At 45.9% G+C, this 14,708-nt stretch overlaps 2 protein-coding genes across 3 annotated transcripts in view; one reads left to right on the forward strand and one right to left on the reverse strand.

Moving 5' to 3' along the window:
- POLR2C (RNA polymerase II subunit C) overlaps positions 1-14,708 on the reverse strand; it is a 202,127-nt gene that overhangs the window by 13,264 nt on the left and 174,155 nt on the right. The window contains exons 2-5 of one of the 2 annotated variants that reach the window (XM_063141368.1): positions 5,281-5,370; positions 3,031-3,080; positions 1,638-1,706; positions 685-737 (exon numbers count right to left, since the gene is read on the reverse strand). In XM_063141368.1, coding sequence (XP_062997438.1) covers positions 685-737; positions 1,638-1,706; positions 3,031-3,080; positions 5,281-5,366 — 258 coding nt within the window. In that variant the 5' untranslated portion in view covers positions 5,367-5,370. Of the gene's footprint in view, positions 1-684; positions 738-1,637; positions 1,707-3,030; positions 3,081-5,280; positions 5,504-14,708 lie in introns of those variants that run through there. The other variant, XM_063141369.1, reaches the window with a different exon arrangement.
- Positions 8,022-14,708, forward strand: part of NUP93 (nucleoporin 93) — a 113,370-nt gene continuing 106,683 nt past the window's right edge. Inside the window, exon 1 of the mRNA XM_063141080.1 lies at positions 8,022-8,117. The gene's annotated coding sequence lies outside the window, so the exon portion shown is untranslated. The remainder of the gene's footprint in view (positions 8,118-14,708) is intronic.

Below are 14,708 nucleotides of genomic sequence, written 5' to 3' on the forward strand. Positions count from 1 at the left end.
CAGTAGCCCTTTCCCATGGATCCTCAGCCACTGGTTAATGGAATACGGCCTCCCAACCTTGGGGCAGCATCTGGCCATCATGACTTGTAGCCATTGTTACACTTCTCGTCCATAAACCTGAGGGATCTTTAAATGTGGAGTCAGACACTGAATAGCCATGGGCCAGATCTGAGCCCCTGAGGGATTACTGCTTGGCTATCCCAAGTAGCCAAAGCAGGAACAAAAGAGATCTGGAAAAAAGTGGCACTTGTAACAACATAGCCTGCCAATGTGCCACTTTATTGGAGGGGGGAATTGGAGTAGAGCAAGGAGGCAGCATCTCTGCCCCCCCCGGGGGTCACAATACAGTCATTAAGGGTTCCAGGCCACAGCCCCTGACCCTGACCCCATCCAATTTCCCCCAACCACCTCTCATTTTGTGGTTTCTTGGCTTTTGTGCACAATTTCCCCAACTCTAAAAGGTTGGAATTCTTCTCCCAAGGCTGAGCTGCTGCCAATAAGAGCTCTAAGCTAAAATATTCTGGCCACACCCCTTTTGCCTTTGACCCCAGCCCCCAAGAGTTTCTCCAAACTGGAATTTCGGCCTCAGGCTGAAAGAGGTTCTCCACCTCAGGAGTAGAGGCCTCGCTCCTCCATAGCAATCTACCCCCAAAAAATCTTGGGTTGTCCAGGACCTAGACTCACCCTGGAATACTGCAGCTTATCAACAACATCGTCACTGGTAAGTGGAATCAGACCTAAGGAGAGAGAAATGAGTGGAAACACCAGTGAAGTCTCAAGTGAGGGGTGGGGTGGAAGCTGACCAGCTAGTAAGAAAAATTAAGAGTTTCAGATTCAAATTTCAGAAAATAAAAGAGTGGCAGGGGACGTATGGCCCTCCAGATGTCAGGAACAACAGAACAGCCATCTAATCCAGCACTCCGTACACACAGTGGCCAACCAGCTGTTGACCAGAATCCCATAAGCAGGGCATGAGTGCAACAGCACCCTCCCAACCATGTTCCCCAGCAACTGGTGTACATAGGCATTCTGCCTCTGATACTGGAGGTAGCATATAGCCATCAGGACTAGTAGCCATCAACAGCCTTCTCTTCCATTAATTTGTCCAATCCCCTTTTAAGGCCATCCAAATTGGTGGCCATCGTTATACGTTGCTGGTCTTAAACTCCTATCTGCCCTAACCAACACAGCCAATGATGAGAGTTGATAGGAGCTGGAGTCCAGCAATATTTGGAGGACTAGACATCCCTGCTACAGAAGAACAGGTGGGCTCATGGTATCCATAGGAATAAAATGGGTCATCACCAAACTCAAGAGGGGGGGAGAAACAAACCTCAACATGGTAATGCATGAAATTTCGATAAAATTGGGCATTGGGCATTTCACTGTTTTATTAACATTCCATAAATATATTTTCAGTACTATTTTGAGACTGCTTCTCTTTTTGGGCCCACAATATCTGCCACCATTTAATCTTTTTACAGCGCTTAAGGTTTTTTTTTTTAGGCACTTCCAAAGATGACAACAATGATAATAATAAAAAATAGCAATTAAAAATAACAAAAAATATTTTTTTTATTGTATTTTCTTTTAATCTAGGGAAGCCGTAAAGGTCATTCCATCTGCTGAGCACTCACCCAGTCTGTGTGCAATGAACTCGTCATGGAGCACAGAGGAATTGGCGTCTATCTGGACCCAGTCTATGGCTGTGAACAAAACCATAAAAACCTAGTGAGAGAATATCTTTTCATCAAATGACGGTAAGAGATTGTGGGTTCCAGGGGGTGTCGCTGAGTGGCAAAAGGAGCGAGTGCTGCTCTAGGAGAGCCACCGGGATTGTTTTTTTGCAGCAATGGCTGATGGGATACCAATGGGAGGACCGGGGAAGGAGAGAGGGTGGAGGAACTGTCAATCAAACGTCACATTGCCTTTTACTCAATTCCATGGTAGCCCACAGTCACACAATGGTGGAGTTAGAACATGTTGTGTGGGAAGAACCCCTTACAAACTCAACCGCTGAGTGGAGTTTTCCCATTGCGTAAAGAAACGTGTTGTCTGAACTGAGCCGCTGAGTAATTGTTCACATGTTCTCCCCCATGCAGCAATATTTGGTTGTAGAAGTTGGAACTGGAGGTTACAGTCTATGTATGTTTGTGAGATTTCTTATGGTACAGGATTACCCTTGTTTAACCTCTTTCTGACAGTCACGTTTTATTTGTAGTGCATGTTTGCTTTTCGTTTTTAATTCCAAACAAGACGTATTTATTCAATGCCACCCCTGCCTTTCTTTAAATGCCAATTATCTCCCTATAGCACAGCTGAGATGATTTGGTTGATTTTATAAAGTGAAAGTAAAGGTGTTGCAAAGATCTGACTTCAGCCTTTTCCCCTCCTGACTTTTCTCTCCTCCCTATAGTTTACCATTGTACCTTTAATAACAATGAAGGTAGGGAGAAAGTATTGAACTGAGAAAGTAGAAGGCATGTTTTAATAATTATCAAGGTGTCTGCCATAAAAGCAATAAGTCACTATGACCCACTGCAAATGTGTTTGAGGTATCCAAGGTCATCCTCAGGGGTCCTTCTCCGCGAGCCCCTGCCAAAGGAAATGAGGCAGCTGGCTACCAGGAGGAGGGCCTTCTCTGCTGTGGCACCCCGGCTGTGGAATGAGCTCCCTAAGGAGGTTCGCTTGGCACCTACATTATATGATTTTAGACGCCAGGTGAAGACCTTTTTATTCTCCCCGCATTTTAACAGTCTATAAATAAATTTTAACTTGGTGTTTTAAATTTGTAATTTTGCATTGCTGTTATTTTTATCTGGTTGAGCTTTTATATTGTATTTTATATTATGGTTTTATACTGTTTTATACTTTGAATGGTTTTAATTTTTGTGAACCGCCCAGAGAGCTCCAGCTATTGGGCGGTATAGAAATGCAATAAATAAATAAATTAAATAAACCCGGGGCGGCCTTCTGAATTAGCTTCACAAATCGATGCAAGGGACAAAACTCTGAATAACAGGGAAATACCTATGATGGGAACTTCAGCGATGAACACCCTCCGGATGGAATTTGCTACTCTGCAACAGAAAAACACAAGAACACATCTAAACTGCATTTCTAAAGTACATCTCTGATGGGCCCTGAAGAGAAATAAGTGTAACCTCACCCCCACCCGCCACGGCACAGAGCGCTTGGTTAAACTAACCACTGCACAGAAGCAAAACCTAGGCTGCGAATGGTAAATTTTTAACTTAAATTTAAATTTTACTGTTTTAACTTTGTATTTTAATCTTATATCAATTTTGCTGCGTGGTTTTTTCCTGGTTGTGCTTTTTATACTGTATTTTGTCTTTGTGCTTTTAACCTGTTGGTTGTTTTATTATGGTTTTAATTTTTGTGAACCGCCCAGAGAGCTTCGGCTATTGGGCGGTATAAAAATGTAATAAATAAATAAATAAAGTAAGAATTTCAGCTTCCTCAAAAATTGCCTACATAGTCAGGGTTAAAAAGGAAATAAGTTCTCCCCTGCTTCACAAGTCTACGAATGCACATTTACCCAGAACCACAGTTCCATCCCACATTAATGATTCGTGAGGATGCAAACACTCTAAATTATTTCAGTGTAATATATTTGGAATCAGTGTGATCTTGTTTGTGATGCTAGGACAAATAGACCATGTTCAGATGACATGCTAAGCGATGCTGGTCAGGCATTTTGAGCTAAATATTACAGCTTAGCATGTCGTGTGAACCATGACTTAGCTTTTCGTGTGAACCAATCTTAACCATGGTGGTTACATAACCACGGTTTAAACATGCTCACTAACCATTTGCTGCAAAAGAGTTAGCAGCCTAACCATGGCTTAGTGTGTTGTCTGAATAGGCCTTTAGTCGTTACGTATTTTATACTTGCTGTTGTTCCCTGCCTCGATCCAAATGGAGAGGGAGGTAAGAAATAATTTATTATTATTATTATTATTGGCAAACCAGGACTTTTTGTCTTGTTAGATTGAGATATGTATTTTAGCTGGTTTTAGTATTATTCTATACGGAACTGACCGAATGATACAAGAATCAGGGATGTGCCCTGGAAGAAACCTTTAAAAAAGTGCTTAAAGGTATGCATGTTTAGACTGAAAAAAGTCCAGCATTCCCTTGTCAGGAATGCACCTTAAGCTAGCTGCTTTTATTTTGAGCAGCCTTCCTCAACCTGGGGCGCTCCAGATGTGTTGGACTGCATCTCCCAGAATGCCCCAGCCAGCTGGGACATTCTGGGAGTTGTAGTCCAACACATCTGGAGCGCCCCAGGTTGAGGAAGGCTGATTTTGCGGAAAAGCAGCTGCAGGCCCCAATCCAGAATGTGTCCCCAATCCAAATCATGGCCTTGTGTGTCAGTCTCCCCACCCACCCCAACTTTATCTGCTGAGCTATTTGGAGTAAACATCAACTTTGAGGGGTGGGGAGCAAATAACAGCACATGCAGGGGTTTGTTTTTTTCAGCAGGGGCCTGGGACCTTAATTTTCTTCCAAATAAGTATCCAGCTTACGTGGGGTTATTTTTTAAAGTATGACTAACTGTAGCACAGGCTCCTCCAACTTGGTGCCCTCCAGATGTGTTGAACTTCAACTCGCAGCTGGCTGGGGGGTGCTGGGAGTGTGGTCCAACACATCTGGAGAGCACCATGTTGGGGAAGGTGGGTGTTATGGGTAGTTTGGTCCTTTTTATAGGCATAGTCCACAGGTCTGGAGTCAGGAGTGAAGGCAAGAGAACTCCCCACTATACTTTAAGGGGGAGCAACTCGTGGCCCTCCAGCTGTTTTGGCCTACAACTCCCATCATGCGTCAGCATTGCTATACTAGCTAAGGCTGATGGGAGTTGCAGGCCAAAACATTTGGAGGGCTACAAGCAGCTCACCCTTACAGCTCAACAACACAGCCTGGCCTGCTTCTCACCACCACCAGCAGTCGGAGAGGGAAGCATTTCTACGCACGGAGATAAGGGCACGGAGATAACCTACCGCCCCATTCATTTCAATGGGCCTACTCTGAGGAGGACTAACAAGGGAGGCGGCCCACGCGTGCCCAAGCCCGCTGTTAAAGGCGCACGAGAGAAACCGGCTGCAAATTTGGCAACCTCGCAAGCGCGCGCGCGAGGGGGGTGGATTTCAAAGCGCGCAGGCTGGCGAGGCTCCCCGGGGCGGGGGGCACAGCAAGGCCGGCTTCTCGGTCCCCCCTTTCTTTCCTCCCACCCAGTCCCCCCTTCTCCCCGCCGCTCACGCCAGGTCCGTGTTCTCGATGATGAACTTGACGTTTTCGTCGCTGAGCTCCGTGATGCGCACCGTGGGCTGGTTGGCGTAAGGCATGGCGGAGGCAGGAGCCGGGCTGACGGCGAGGCCGCCGAGCAGGAGCAGGAACCCGGGCCCGGCGCCTCCTCCCCAGGCAAGGCAAGGCCAGGCCCAGCCAGGCGCCCCCCAGCGACTCGGGAGGACCTGGCCGAGGATGTGCGCCGCGCCTCCCCTCCGGGTCTCGGAGCTCCCCTCTCCCTGGCTTGCGCCAAAAGGGACACGCCGGTCCCGCTCCTTGCCCTCGGCGGTAAGCCAGGAGTTGCCCTCCTCCGGATACGAGGCTGAGCTGCTGCTCTTCCTCTCAAGGCCAAAGCCGACGTTTCTTTAAACCCGCATCTGGCGGCGATGTCTTTTTCATTTACTTTGGTGTAGGCGCTTGGCTGATCTGGATCTTAAAATCTCACACCCACGCTAGGTTGGGCCCCCTATAACTGCTCTCTAGAGTAGGGTGACCAAATGAAAAGGAGGACAGGGCTCCTGTATCTTTAACAATTGCATAGAAAAGGGAATTTCAGCAGGTGTCGTTTGTATATATGGAGAACCTGGGGAAATTTCTTCTTCATCACAACAGTTAAAGCTGCAGGAGCTATACTAGAGTGACCAGATTTTAAAAGAGGGCAGGGCACCTGCAGCTTTAACTGGTGTGATGAAGAGGAAATTTCACCAGGTTCTTCATATATACAAATGACACCTACAGAAATTCCCTTTTCAATATAACTGTTAAAGATACAGGAGCCCTGTCCTCCTTTTCATATGGTCACCCTACTCTAGAGTAAAAAATGGGGGTGGGCAGCAGGGAGAAGCGCTATAACTGCTAGATGCAGATTTAAAGTAATGGCTTTTTTGGCCTGTTTTTTGCAGGCACAGGATACTAATGCTGTAAATAAAGACAACTTTGCGTTTATAGAGTACTTTGTAGTGTTACACATTGTTGTTGATATTGTTGTTACTTACATTTATATCCCACCTTTTTTTCTCTTGCAAGGAAAGTCCTCCCCCTTTCCATTTTATTCTCACGGAGCCTGTTCAGACAACACCTTAGGTTATGGTTAGAGAGTGTGTTTAATCCGTGGTTATGTAGCCACCATGGAAAGGAATGGTTCACATGACACACTAAGCCATACCGTTTAGCTCAAAATGCTTAACGACCAGGGTCAATAACCCTCTAAGGTAGGTTAGACGGAGAGTCAGCGCCTGACTCAAAGGCCCCTAGTGAGCTTTGTGGCCAAATGGGGACTAGAACCAAGATCTCCCAAATCCCAGTACTTTCTAACTACTACATTATACTGGCCGGCCTTCTCATTCAACATTTATCCTGTTGTTGCTGTTGTTATTATTTATTAAATTTATGTGTCACTTCTCTCTGCAAAAAGCACCCTTGACAAACAAATACAGAAATCCATAATTAAGAGAAAACCCTAAACATCAATATGCATCACAATCAGCACAATAATACAGATAAAAATAAACACCACAAACACAATCTAAAAAACAATATGATACAAAAAGTATTCATTCACAATACATAAAATCTTATGCTACAATCCTTTAAAGAAGACCAGCATTATTAGGTCCATCTTACAGATGGGGCAGTTGAGGCTGAAGGAATAGTGGCTATCAGCTCAATCCTACTGCATGTTTACACTCAGAAATATGTCCCATTGTGTTCCATGGGGTTACTCTTGAGTAGTGAGTGTGTTTAGGATGGCAGAGGCAGTAGCCCTCTGATAATGAATATTTGAAGATCTTTCCATTGAAGTCCCTTGTGCCCACCTGGGTTATGAAGTGAGGCGCTCAACAATGAGAGTTTAACACTCAATGCTGGATCTGCAACAAATCTGTCCATGTCCCTTATTAATTGGCTTATTGTAGCCTTTCCCAACCAGGTTCCTTCCAGATGTTTTGGGTTCCAATCAACCCCAGCCAGAATGGCCAATGGTCAAGAATGCTGGGAGTTGTAGTCCAAGCATCTGGAGGGGTACCTACACGGGGAAGGCTGGCTTATTGCGCATCTCTTTTCTCCTCCTCGCCCCCACCCCCATTAGAAGTATAAGACCTTAGTGTCGCAGCCTGACCTACCTCACAGGGTGGTTGTGAAATGGGGGCAGGAGAAGACACATCTACATCAGGAAGAGTAGGTTTTAAAAGCAGATACATTTTTGTATTTTGCATTCTAATGCTCAGAGCAGCTTTGGTTTAATCGATATATAAGCTGATATGGGAGCCTTTCTTGCTGAGAAGAATGGTATAGATGCTTTAAACACGAGAAATAAAAATAAGCCCACATTTGATGGATGAACTCAGGGGCGCTTGGGGAGCCGCCCCGTCCCCGCTTTTGGAATAGGAGGGCCTTCGGGCCTGCTGTTTCCATGGCAACGAAGCCTGAGTAGTAGTGTTTTGGCTTGCGGGAACATGGCAGCCTCGCCTCCAGTGAAACGTGGGGAGAAGAAGGCCATTTTTAAAATAAATAAATAAATAGTAGGGCAATACCACCCCCGCAATTTATTTATTTATTTATTTATTTTTATTTTGTGTATGTACCCGCCCCCTCACAGATTCTCAATAAAGTTTAGCAGGAAAAGGAGGCGTGGCTAGAGCCTCGTGTGCGCGCGCGGGCGGGCGCGGGGCGTGCTGGGAGAAGCCGGCCTCTCTCCTCCAATCAGAGCACGCGGCGGGGAGCAGAAGGCCGTTGACGTGAGGGCACCTGCGGCGGAACGAGGTGGACGGAAGAGGGAAAGAAGTCGTGAGCACGGGGGGGCGGGGACCCAGGTATGGCGAAGCTCGCGCTGCCCTTTGCTTCTCTCCCTCGTCCCGTTCCCCCCCCCCCGAACCCCTTTATAGTCTCTTCCGTGTATCCCGGCTCTGAAAGGAGTAGTGGAGCGCCGTAGGCCAAAGTGCCCGGATGTGTCAGCCTCTAGTCCCCTCAACCGGCGCTAAGACAGCAACCTGGTGCCCTGTAGAGGGGTTGGACTGCAACTCCCATCATCCCCAGCCAGCTTTGGCGAGAGGTACAGTCCAACTCTTCTGGAAGGCGACGGGCATGCTGGCTTGAGATGTATTGGGATTTGTAGTCTATCTGTGGTCATGTTAGCTGTGGAGGATGGGAGTTGCAGTTGAACACATCTGGAGAGCAATAGCCGTATTGGCTGGATCTGATGGGAGTTGCAATCCAGTATCTCGGGACGGCAGTGGCCATGTTGGCTGGGGAGGATGGGAGTTGCAGTTGAACTCATCTGGAGGGCAATGGCCATGCTGGCTGAGGAGGGCGTCAGGTTGGGGGAAGGGTTTGCTTTAAGGTACAGAGCCCACCTATTAACATCAGAAGATGAGGCTTGATGGATCAGGGCCAAAAAGCTCATCTGGGCTTCACTCCTCTGTTTCCAACTATGGCTAGATGGCCCTACATAAGAAGAGCCTTGCTGGATCAGACCAAAGGTCCATCTAGTCCAGCATTCTGTTCACACAGTGGCCCACCAGCTATTGACAGGAATCCCACAAGCTGGGCATGAGTGCAACAGCACCCTCCTGCCCATGTTCCCCAGCCACTGGTGTAAACAGACATATTACCTCCGATACTGACGGTAGCAGGTCAAGTAGCCATGGATATCCTTATCCTCCGCCATGAATTTGTTTAACCCCCTTTTAAAGCCCTCCAAATTGGTGGCCATCATTACATCTTGTGGTAGTGAATTACATAGTTTAACTCTGCACTGTGTGAAGAAGTCCTTCCATTTCTCTGTTCTGAGTCTCCCACCAATCAGCTTCATTGGATGCTCTATTGGGTTCTAGTAGTATGGGAGAGGGAGAAGAGTGTCTATCCACCTTTTCCTCACCATGCATATTTTTGTACATGTTTATCATGTCTCCCCTTACTCACCCTTTTTCTAAGGTAAACAATCCCAGGTGTTCTAGGGGAGATGAGTTACTGCAGCCCCTTGATATCCCCCCTCCATGAAGTAGGGGTGGGGGCAGCTGAAGGTAACAGACTCTCTCCATGCAACTGGTATTTAGAGGTCAGCTTCCCTTCAGCATGGAGGCTGTATATCAGGTGCGAGCCACTTGTGGCCCTCTTGTAGTGGTGGAACTGCAACTCCCATCCCTCACCATTGGCTGTTCTGGTCAGGGCTGATGGGAGTTGCACTCCAATCACATCTAGAGGGTCACAAGTTGCTCACCCTTGCTCTTTATAGTAAGCATTGGCTAGCAGCCATTGATTGACTTTCCTCCTCCATGGTTTTGTTTAACTATAAGGCAGCACAGCCTGCAATCCAAACACATTTACCTGGGAGTAAGCCCCATTGAACGCAATGAGATTCATTTCTAAGTAGACATGCATAGGCTTGCGCAGTCAAAACTGCTATCATGCTAACAGCAATTGATAGATCTCTGTTTCATGGATTGGATTAAATCCCTTGTAAAGCCATTTGTTCTGCATGCAGAAGGTTTCTGATTTAATCCCCAGCTTCAGTTAAAAGGATCAAGTATTGAATGATGGAAGATCTCTCTCCGAGACCTTGAGTTGCTGCCAGTCAGAGCAGGCAATAACGAGCTGGATAGACCAGTGGTCTGATTGGGTGCAAAGGAGAATCTTCTGACTAAAAACATAAGAAGACCTATGCTCGATCAGACCAACAGTCCATCTAATCCAGTGTTCTGGTCATACAGCTGCCAACCAGCTGCCCACAGGAAGCCCACAAGCAATGACATGAGTGCAACAGCACCCCTCCCATATTCCCCAGCAACTGGTGTACATGGGCATACTGCCTCTGATATGGCTATATATTGTTGCAACAGGTTCCATAAATTAATTGCACATTGTGAAAAGAACTTCTTTCTCTTGTCTGTCCTTATTTTCATGCTCATCATTTTCATTGGGTGACCCTAAATTCTAGTATTATGAGAGTAAGAGAAACTCTTTGTTCTGTCTAGCCTCCTCATACTGTGCGTAATAATATAAAATGAATAATGTATTCCTCCTAAGTTGTCTCCTCCCCCCATCCCAAGTTAAATGGCCTTAAACCCTTTAGTCCAGGGGTAGGCAGCGTGGTACCCATGGGCACCATTGCTCCACTGGACACTTTCATTGGTGCCTGCTGAGATGCTCTACTCCTCTTTTTTCCTTAAATTTAACTCATTATTATTATTATTTTAATGGCAGTTGAGATTGCTTCAGAGCAAAGCAAGGGCTTCCAGCCACTGCCATCTTCATTTCCTGTGAATGATCCTGGGCCACACTTGGGGCTCAGGTACGTTCTTAGGTCATGAAGATGGTGGGTGGCTGCAGGCTGATGCTTTTCTCAGCAGCACGTCCAGTCTCCAAGAAGGTGGTGCCCAGGACAGTTTCTCAAATTGTCTAATGTGCACTCAGACCCAAAAAGGTTGTCTACTGCTTTAGCCTTTTCTCAGGGAGGAGGTACTCAACTTCTCAGTCATTTTGATTGTCACTTTCTCTATCCTGTCCAGTTGTCCAGTATCTGAGATGGGGTGACCATAAAGGTGATCAGTATTCTATATTTGGTTGTAGCTGATGATGCACTTTATTTTCAAATCCTTTCCTAATAATCTCCAGCATAGAATTTGCTTTCTTCATCTCCACAGCACACCGCGTTGGTATTTTCATGAGCTTTCCGTCTTGACTCCAAGATCCCTTCCTGTTTTGTTCTCACCTGTTCAAGACTCTATCACTGGCTGCGTTCTGACAACACGCTAATCAATGGGTGTGTGTGTAATAGGAACGGAATGGGAAACAACCGTTGATTAGCGTGTCGTCCGAACTCAGCCACTGTATATGTGAAGTTCGATATCTATTGTTCCAGTGTGAATCACTTTGCACTTAATTACATGTTGTGTCAGTTTTTAGTTCTCTCTTTGGTGTGCGCAATTTCCCCCTTCCTCTATTTCTGTCTTTTCTCATGCTGTACGTATGTCACAGTTATGTTACCCAAATTGTGATTTTAAAAATGCCTGTTCAGTAGGAGGAGCCAGAGGTGGGTGGGTTTTGGTGGACTAGAGAGGCAGAAAATATATGGAGTTACTCTCTCCAAAACAGAGAATGAGTACACGCACATTGACAAGAAAGGCAATTTTTGCCTTTAAAATGATTGCGTTTGGAAGGACTGGATGTCTTCTTATAATGGGGACCTTAATAGCCAACAGATGTATTGTAGTATAATAAATATTAGTTTTTAAAGCAGGGGTGGGGAATGCTGTTGGGCTACAACTCCCATCAGCCCTTGCCAGCATAGCTGATGGTGGTTACAGTCCAACAACATCCGGAGGACCACGCATTCACCATCCCTGCTTTAAGGTATATATTTATAATTTTTCAGTAGTCCCCCACTTTAAGAACAAAACAAAAAACAGTGTCACATATGAGTGTTTAAATATGATGCTTTGATGCTGTTTTGCTTTATGCAATTTTGGGTGTTACTTTACCAATGTCTAATATGTATTATTTGTTTCTTGATTACATTTCTATCCTGCCCACCCTCCAGATTGCTTAGAGCAGCATGCATGGTTCCAGGTTCCTGTGTGGTAGTTTATGTTGAGCAATATTATCCAGTGAAATTTTGACAAGATCCAAAGCCGCCTTCTTATAATGCTATTTAGCACTTATTTAACCCTTCTGTGTGTTCAAAGGGCTCCACATACACTCACAATAATCTTCACAACAACCCTGTAATGTAGAACAGTATTTGGCTCTCATCCACAATATGAGGATAAGATAGAGAGACTGGGTTGCTTACTCCTACTTAGCGAGTCTATGGCTGAGCTAAAGACTTGAATCAGGGGCATCTTGGTCTGTCTTTTAGCTCAGTCTTTTAGCTACCATATTAGACTAACCCTCTGAGAAAATATAATTTGGATCCTTACATCACAATAGCAGACTGCTGTTGTTCTGCTGGCTGATGATGAATGATGCAGTGGGGGAGTAATTAAGTCCCATTGAACCCAGTGGACTTGCTTCTGAGTAAATCTGCAAAGGATTGTGTTGTATAATTGTTAACATCCTGTTTAGTCAATGCAGGAAGATCGTGGCCTTTGGAGTTCTGTGTCAGTACTTACTGTCTGAGGAAGAAGCCTGTGTAAGAAGAGAATCTGAATACTTTTGAATCAGCCTTGCATTGTATCTCTTGCTTGGTAGCCACAGGTGACCAGGAATTCCATGCAGTCGAGGGAGTCAGCTGTTCGATGAGGAATAGATCACTCCATCCCTCCTCTGCAGCCTGCTTGTTTTTTGTGCCAGTGTTAGAAGATGAAAAGTCTCTTCCTCCAAAGCTATCATGGAAATGCAGCTGTAGGGGATGGAGTGATCCAACCTTCTTCTACCAGCCAGCTTGGAAACAAAGCCCTATGAAGAGAGACTGAAAGAACTGGGCATGTTTAGCCTGGAGAAGAGAAGATTGAGGGGAGACATGATAGCACTCTTCAAATACTTAAAAGGTTGTCACACAGAGGAGGGCCAGGATCTCTTCTCGATCCTCCCAGAGTGCAGGACACGGAATAACGGGCTCAAGTTAAAGGAAGCCAGATTCCAGCTGGACATCAGGAAAAACTTCCTGACTGTTAGAGCAGTATGACAATTGAATCAGTTGCCTGGTGAGGTTGTGGCCTCTCCCACACCAGAGGCTTTCAAGAGGCAGCTGGACAAGCATCTGTCAGGGATGCTTTAGGGTGGATTCCTGCATTGAGCAGGGGGTTGGACTCGATGGCCTTGTACGCCCCTTCCAACTCTGCTATTCTGTATGATTCTATAAGTCTTTCCCTTAACTAGCCTGCTGAAAGGCCAATAGCCTTTCCCCTCATGCTGGCTAAAGTAGCCTTTTTGCAGGCCAAACAAAAAATGGCTGGCTGGCAACTTTTGTGGGCTTATTTACACGGCTGCTTGAATTGTCCTAATGCTGACTGTGGCTTGGCCACATGACCTACTGTGACGGATATGTGATGTATTTCTGTGAGGCATGTGTGGATTCTTGCCTGTATTCTGGTATATCTGTAAAATAGGAAGACCAGCTGGTTATGATAGTGCATTAGTGCTTTAATTCTAATTTTTGGGGGCTATCCGGTGTTTTAGCAGATCCTCCTCCTCCTTCTGCCTTCTCCTGTCAGAGGTTAGATACCATTACAGTTATTTTTGTTTTTGACACCTCTACTCTAAATAATTGTATAGCAGTACAGCTATACCATTCCCTCAAGTTCTGTGGCATCTTTTTCTGAAAATGGCCTGCTGTCTGTCTTTAAATGGCAGCAGCTAGGATATTGACTGGGGTGCGTTACGCCTGTTATAAAAGATCTACCCTGGCTGCCAGGCTGCTACAAAGACAGGTTTACGGTGTTCGTGTTAGTATACAAAGCCCTATACAATTCATAAGAACATAAGTGCCATGCTGGATCAGACCAAGGGTCCATCTAGTCCAGCACTCTGTTCACACAGTGGCCAAACAGCCCATCGGCCAGGGATGAACAAGCAGGACATGGTGCAACAGCACCCTCCCACCCATGTTCCCCAGCAGCTGGTGCACACAGGGTTATTGCCTTGAATTCTGGAGATAGCACACAACCATCTGGGCTAGTAGCCGTTGATAGCCTTCTCCTCCAGGAATTTATCCAACCCCCTTTTAAAGCCATCCAAATTGGTGGCCATCACTACATGTTGTGGTAGCGAGTTCCATAATTTAACTATGCGCTGTGTGAAGAAGTCCTTCCTTTTATTTGTCCTGGGTCTCCCACCAATCAGCTTCATGGGATGACCCTGGGTTCTAGTATTTTGAGAGAGGGAGAAAAATGTCTCGCTATCCACATTCAGGAACAGTTTACCTCAAGGAATGTCCTCCCGACACCAACCTCCCACGCTAATGTGTTCTTCAGGGGAAGCCCTGTTGGATTATTATTTATGTATTTATTTCATTTCATTTCTATATAGCCCAATAACCATAGCTCTTTGGGTGGTTCACAAAAATTAGATTACAGATTTCCGTTTGGCGAAGGCATGGAGATGGGCCTTCTCCTCAGCGGCGCCTGCCCTCCCTGAGGTGCAGCAGGCTTCAATGTTGCCATGTTTTAAGCCAGACTTCCTCAACCTGGGGCGCTCCAGATGTGTTGGACTGCATCTCCCAGAATGCCCCAGCTGGGGCATTCTGGGAGATGCAGTCCAACACATCTGGAGCGCCCCAGGTTGAGGAAGGCTGTTTTTAAGTGGTTATTGAAAACATATCTGTTTGCTTTGGCTTTCCCTCAGCCATGAGGTATCTTTGTTCCAGCCTCACAACACCACTGTGTGTGTGTGTGGTCTTTTTTCTTGGTTTTGTTTCATTTTATTCTTTTGTAAACAGCTTCAGGATTTGTTTCAAATGCGGTGGT

The sequence above is a fragment of the Elgaria multicarinata genome, chromosome 14 (assembly GCF_023053635.1).
Source record: "Elgaria multicarinata webbii isolate HBS135686 ecotype San Diego chromosome 14, rElgMul1.1.pri, whole genome shotgun sequence".
NCBI classification, from domain to species: Eukaryota; Metazoa; Chordata; class Lepidosauria; order Squamata; family Anguidae; genus Elgaria; species Elgaria multicarinata.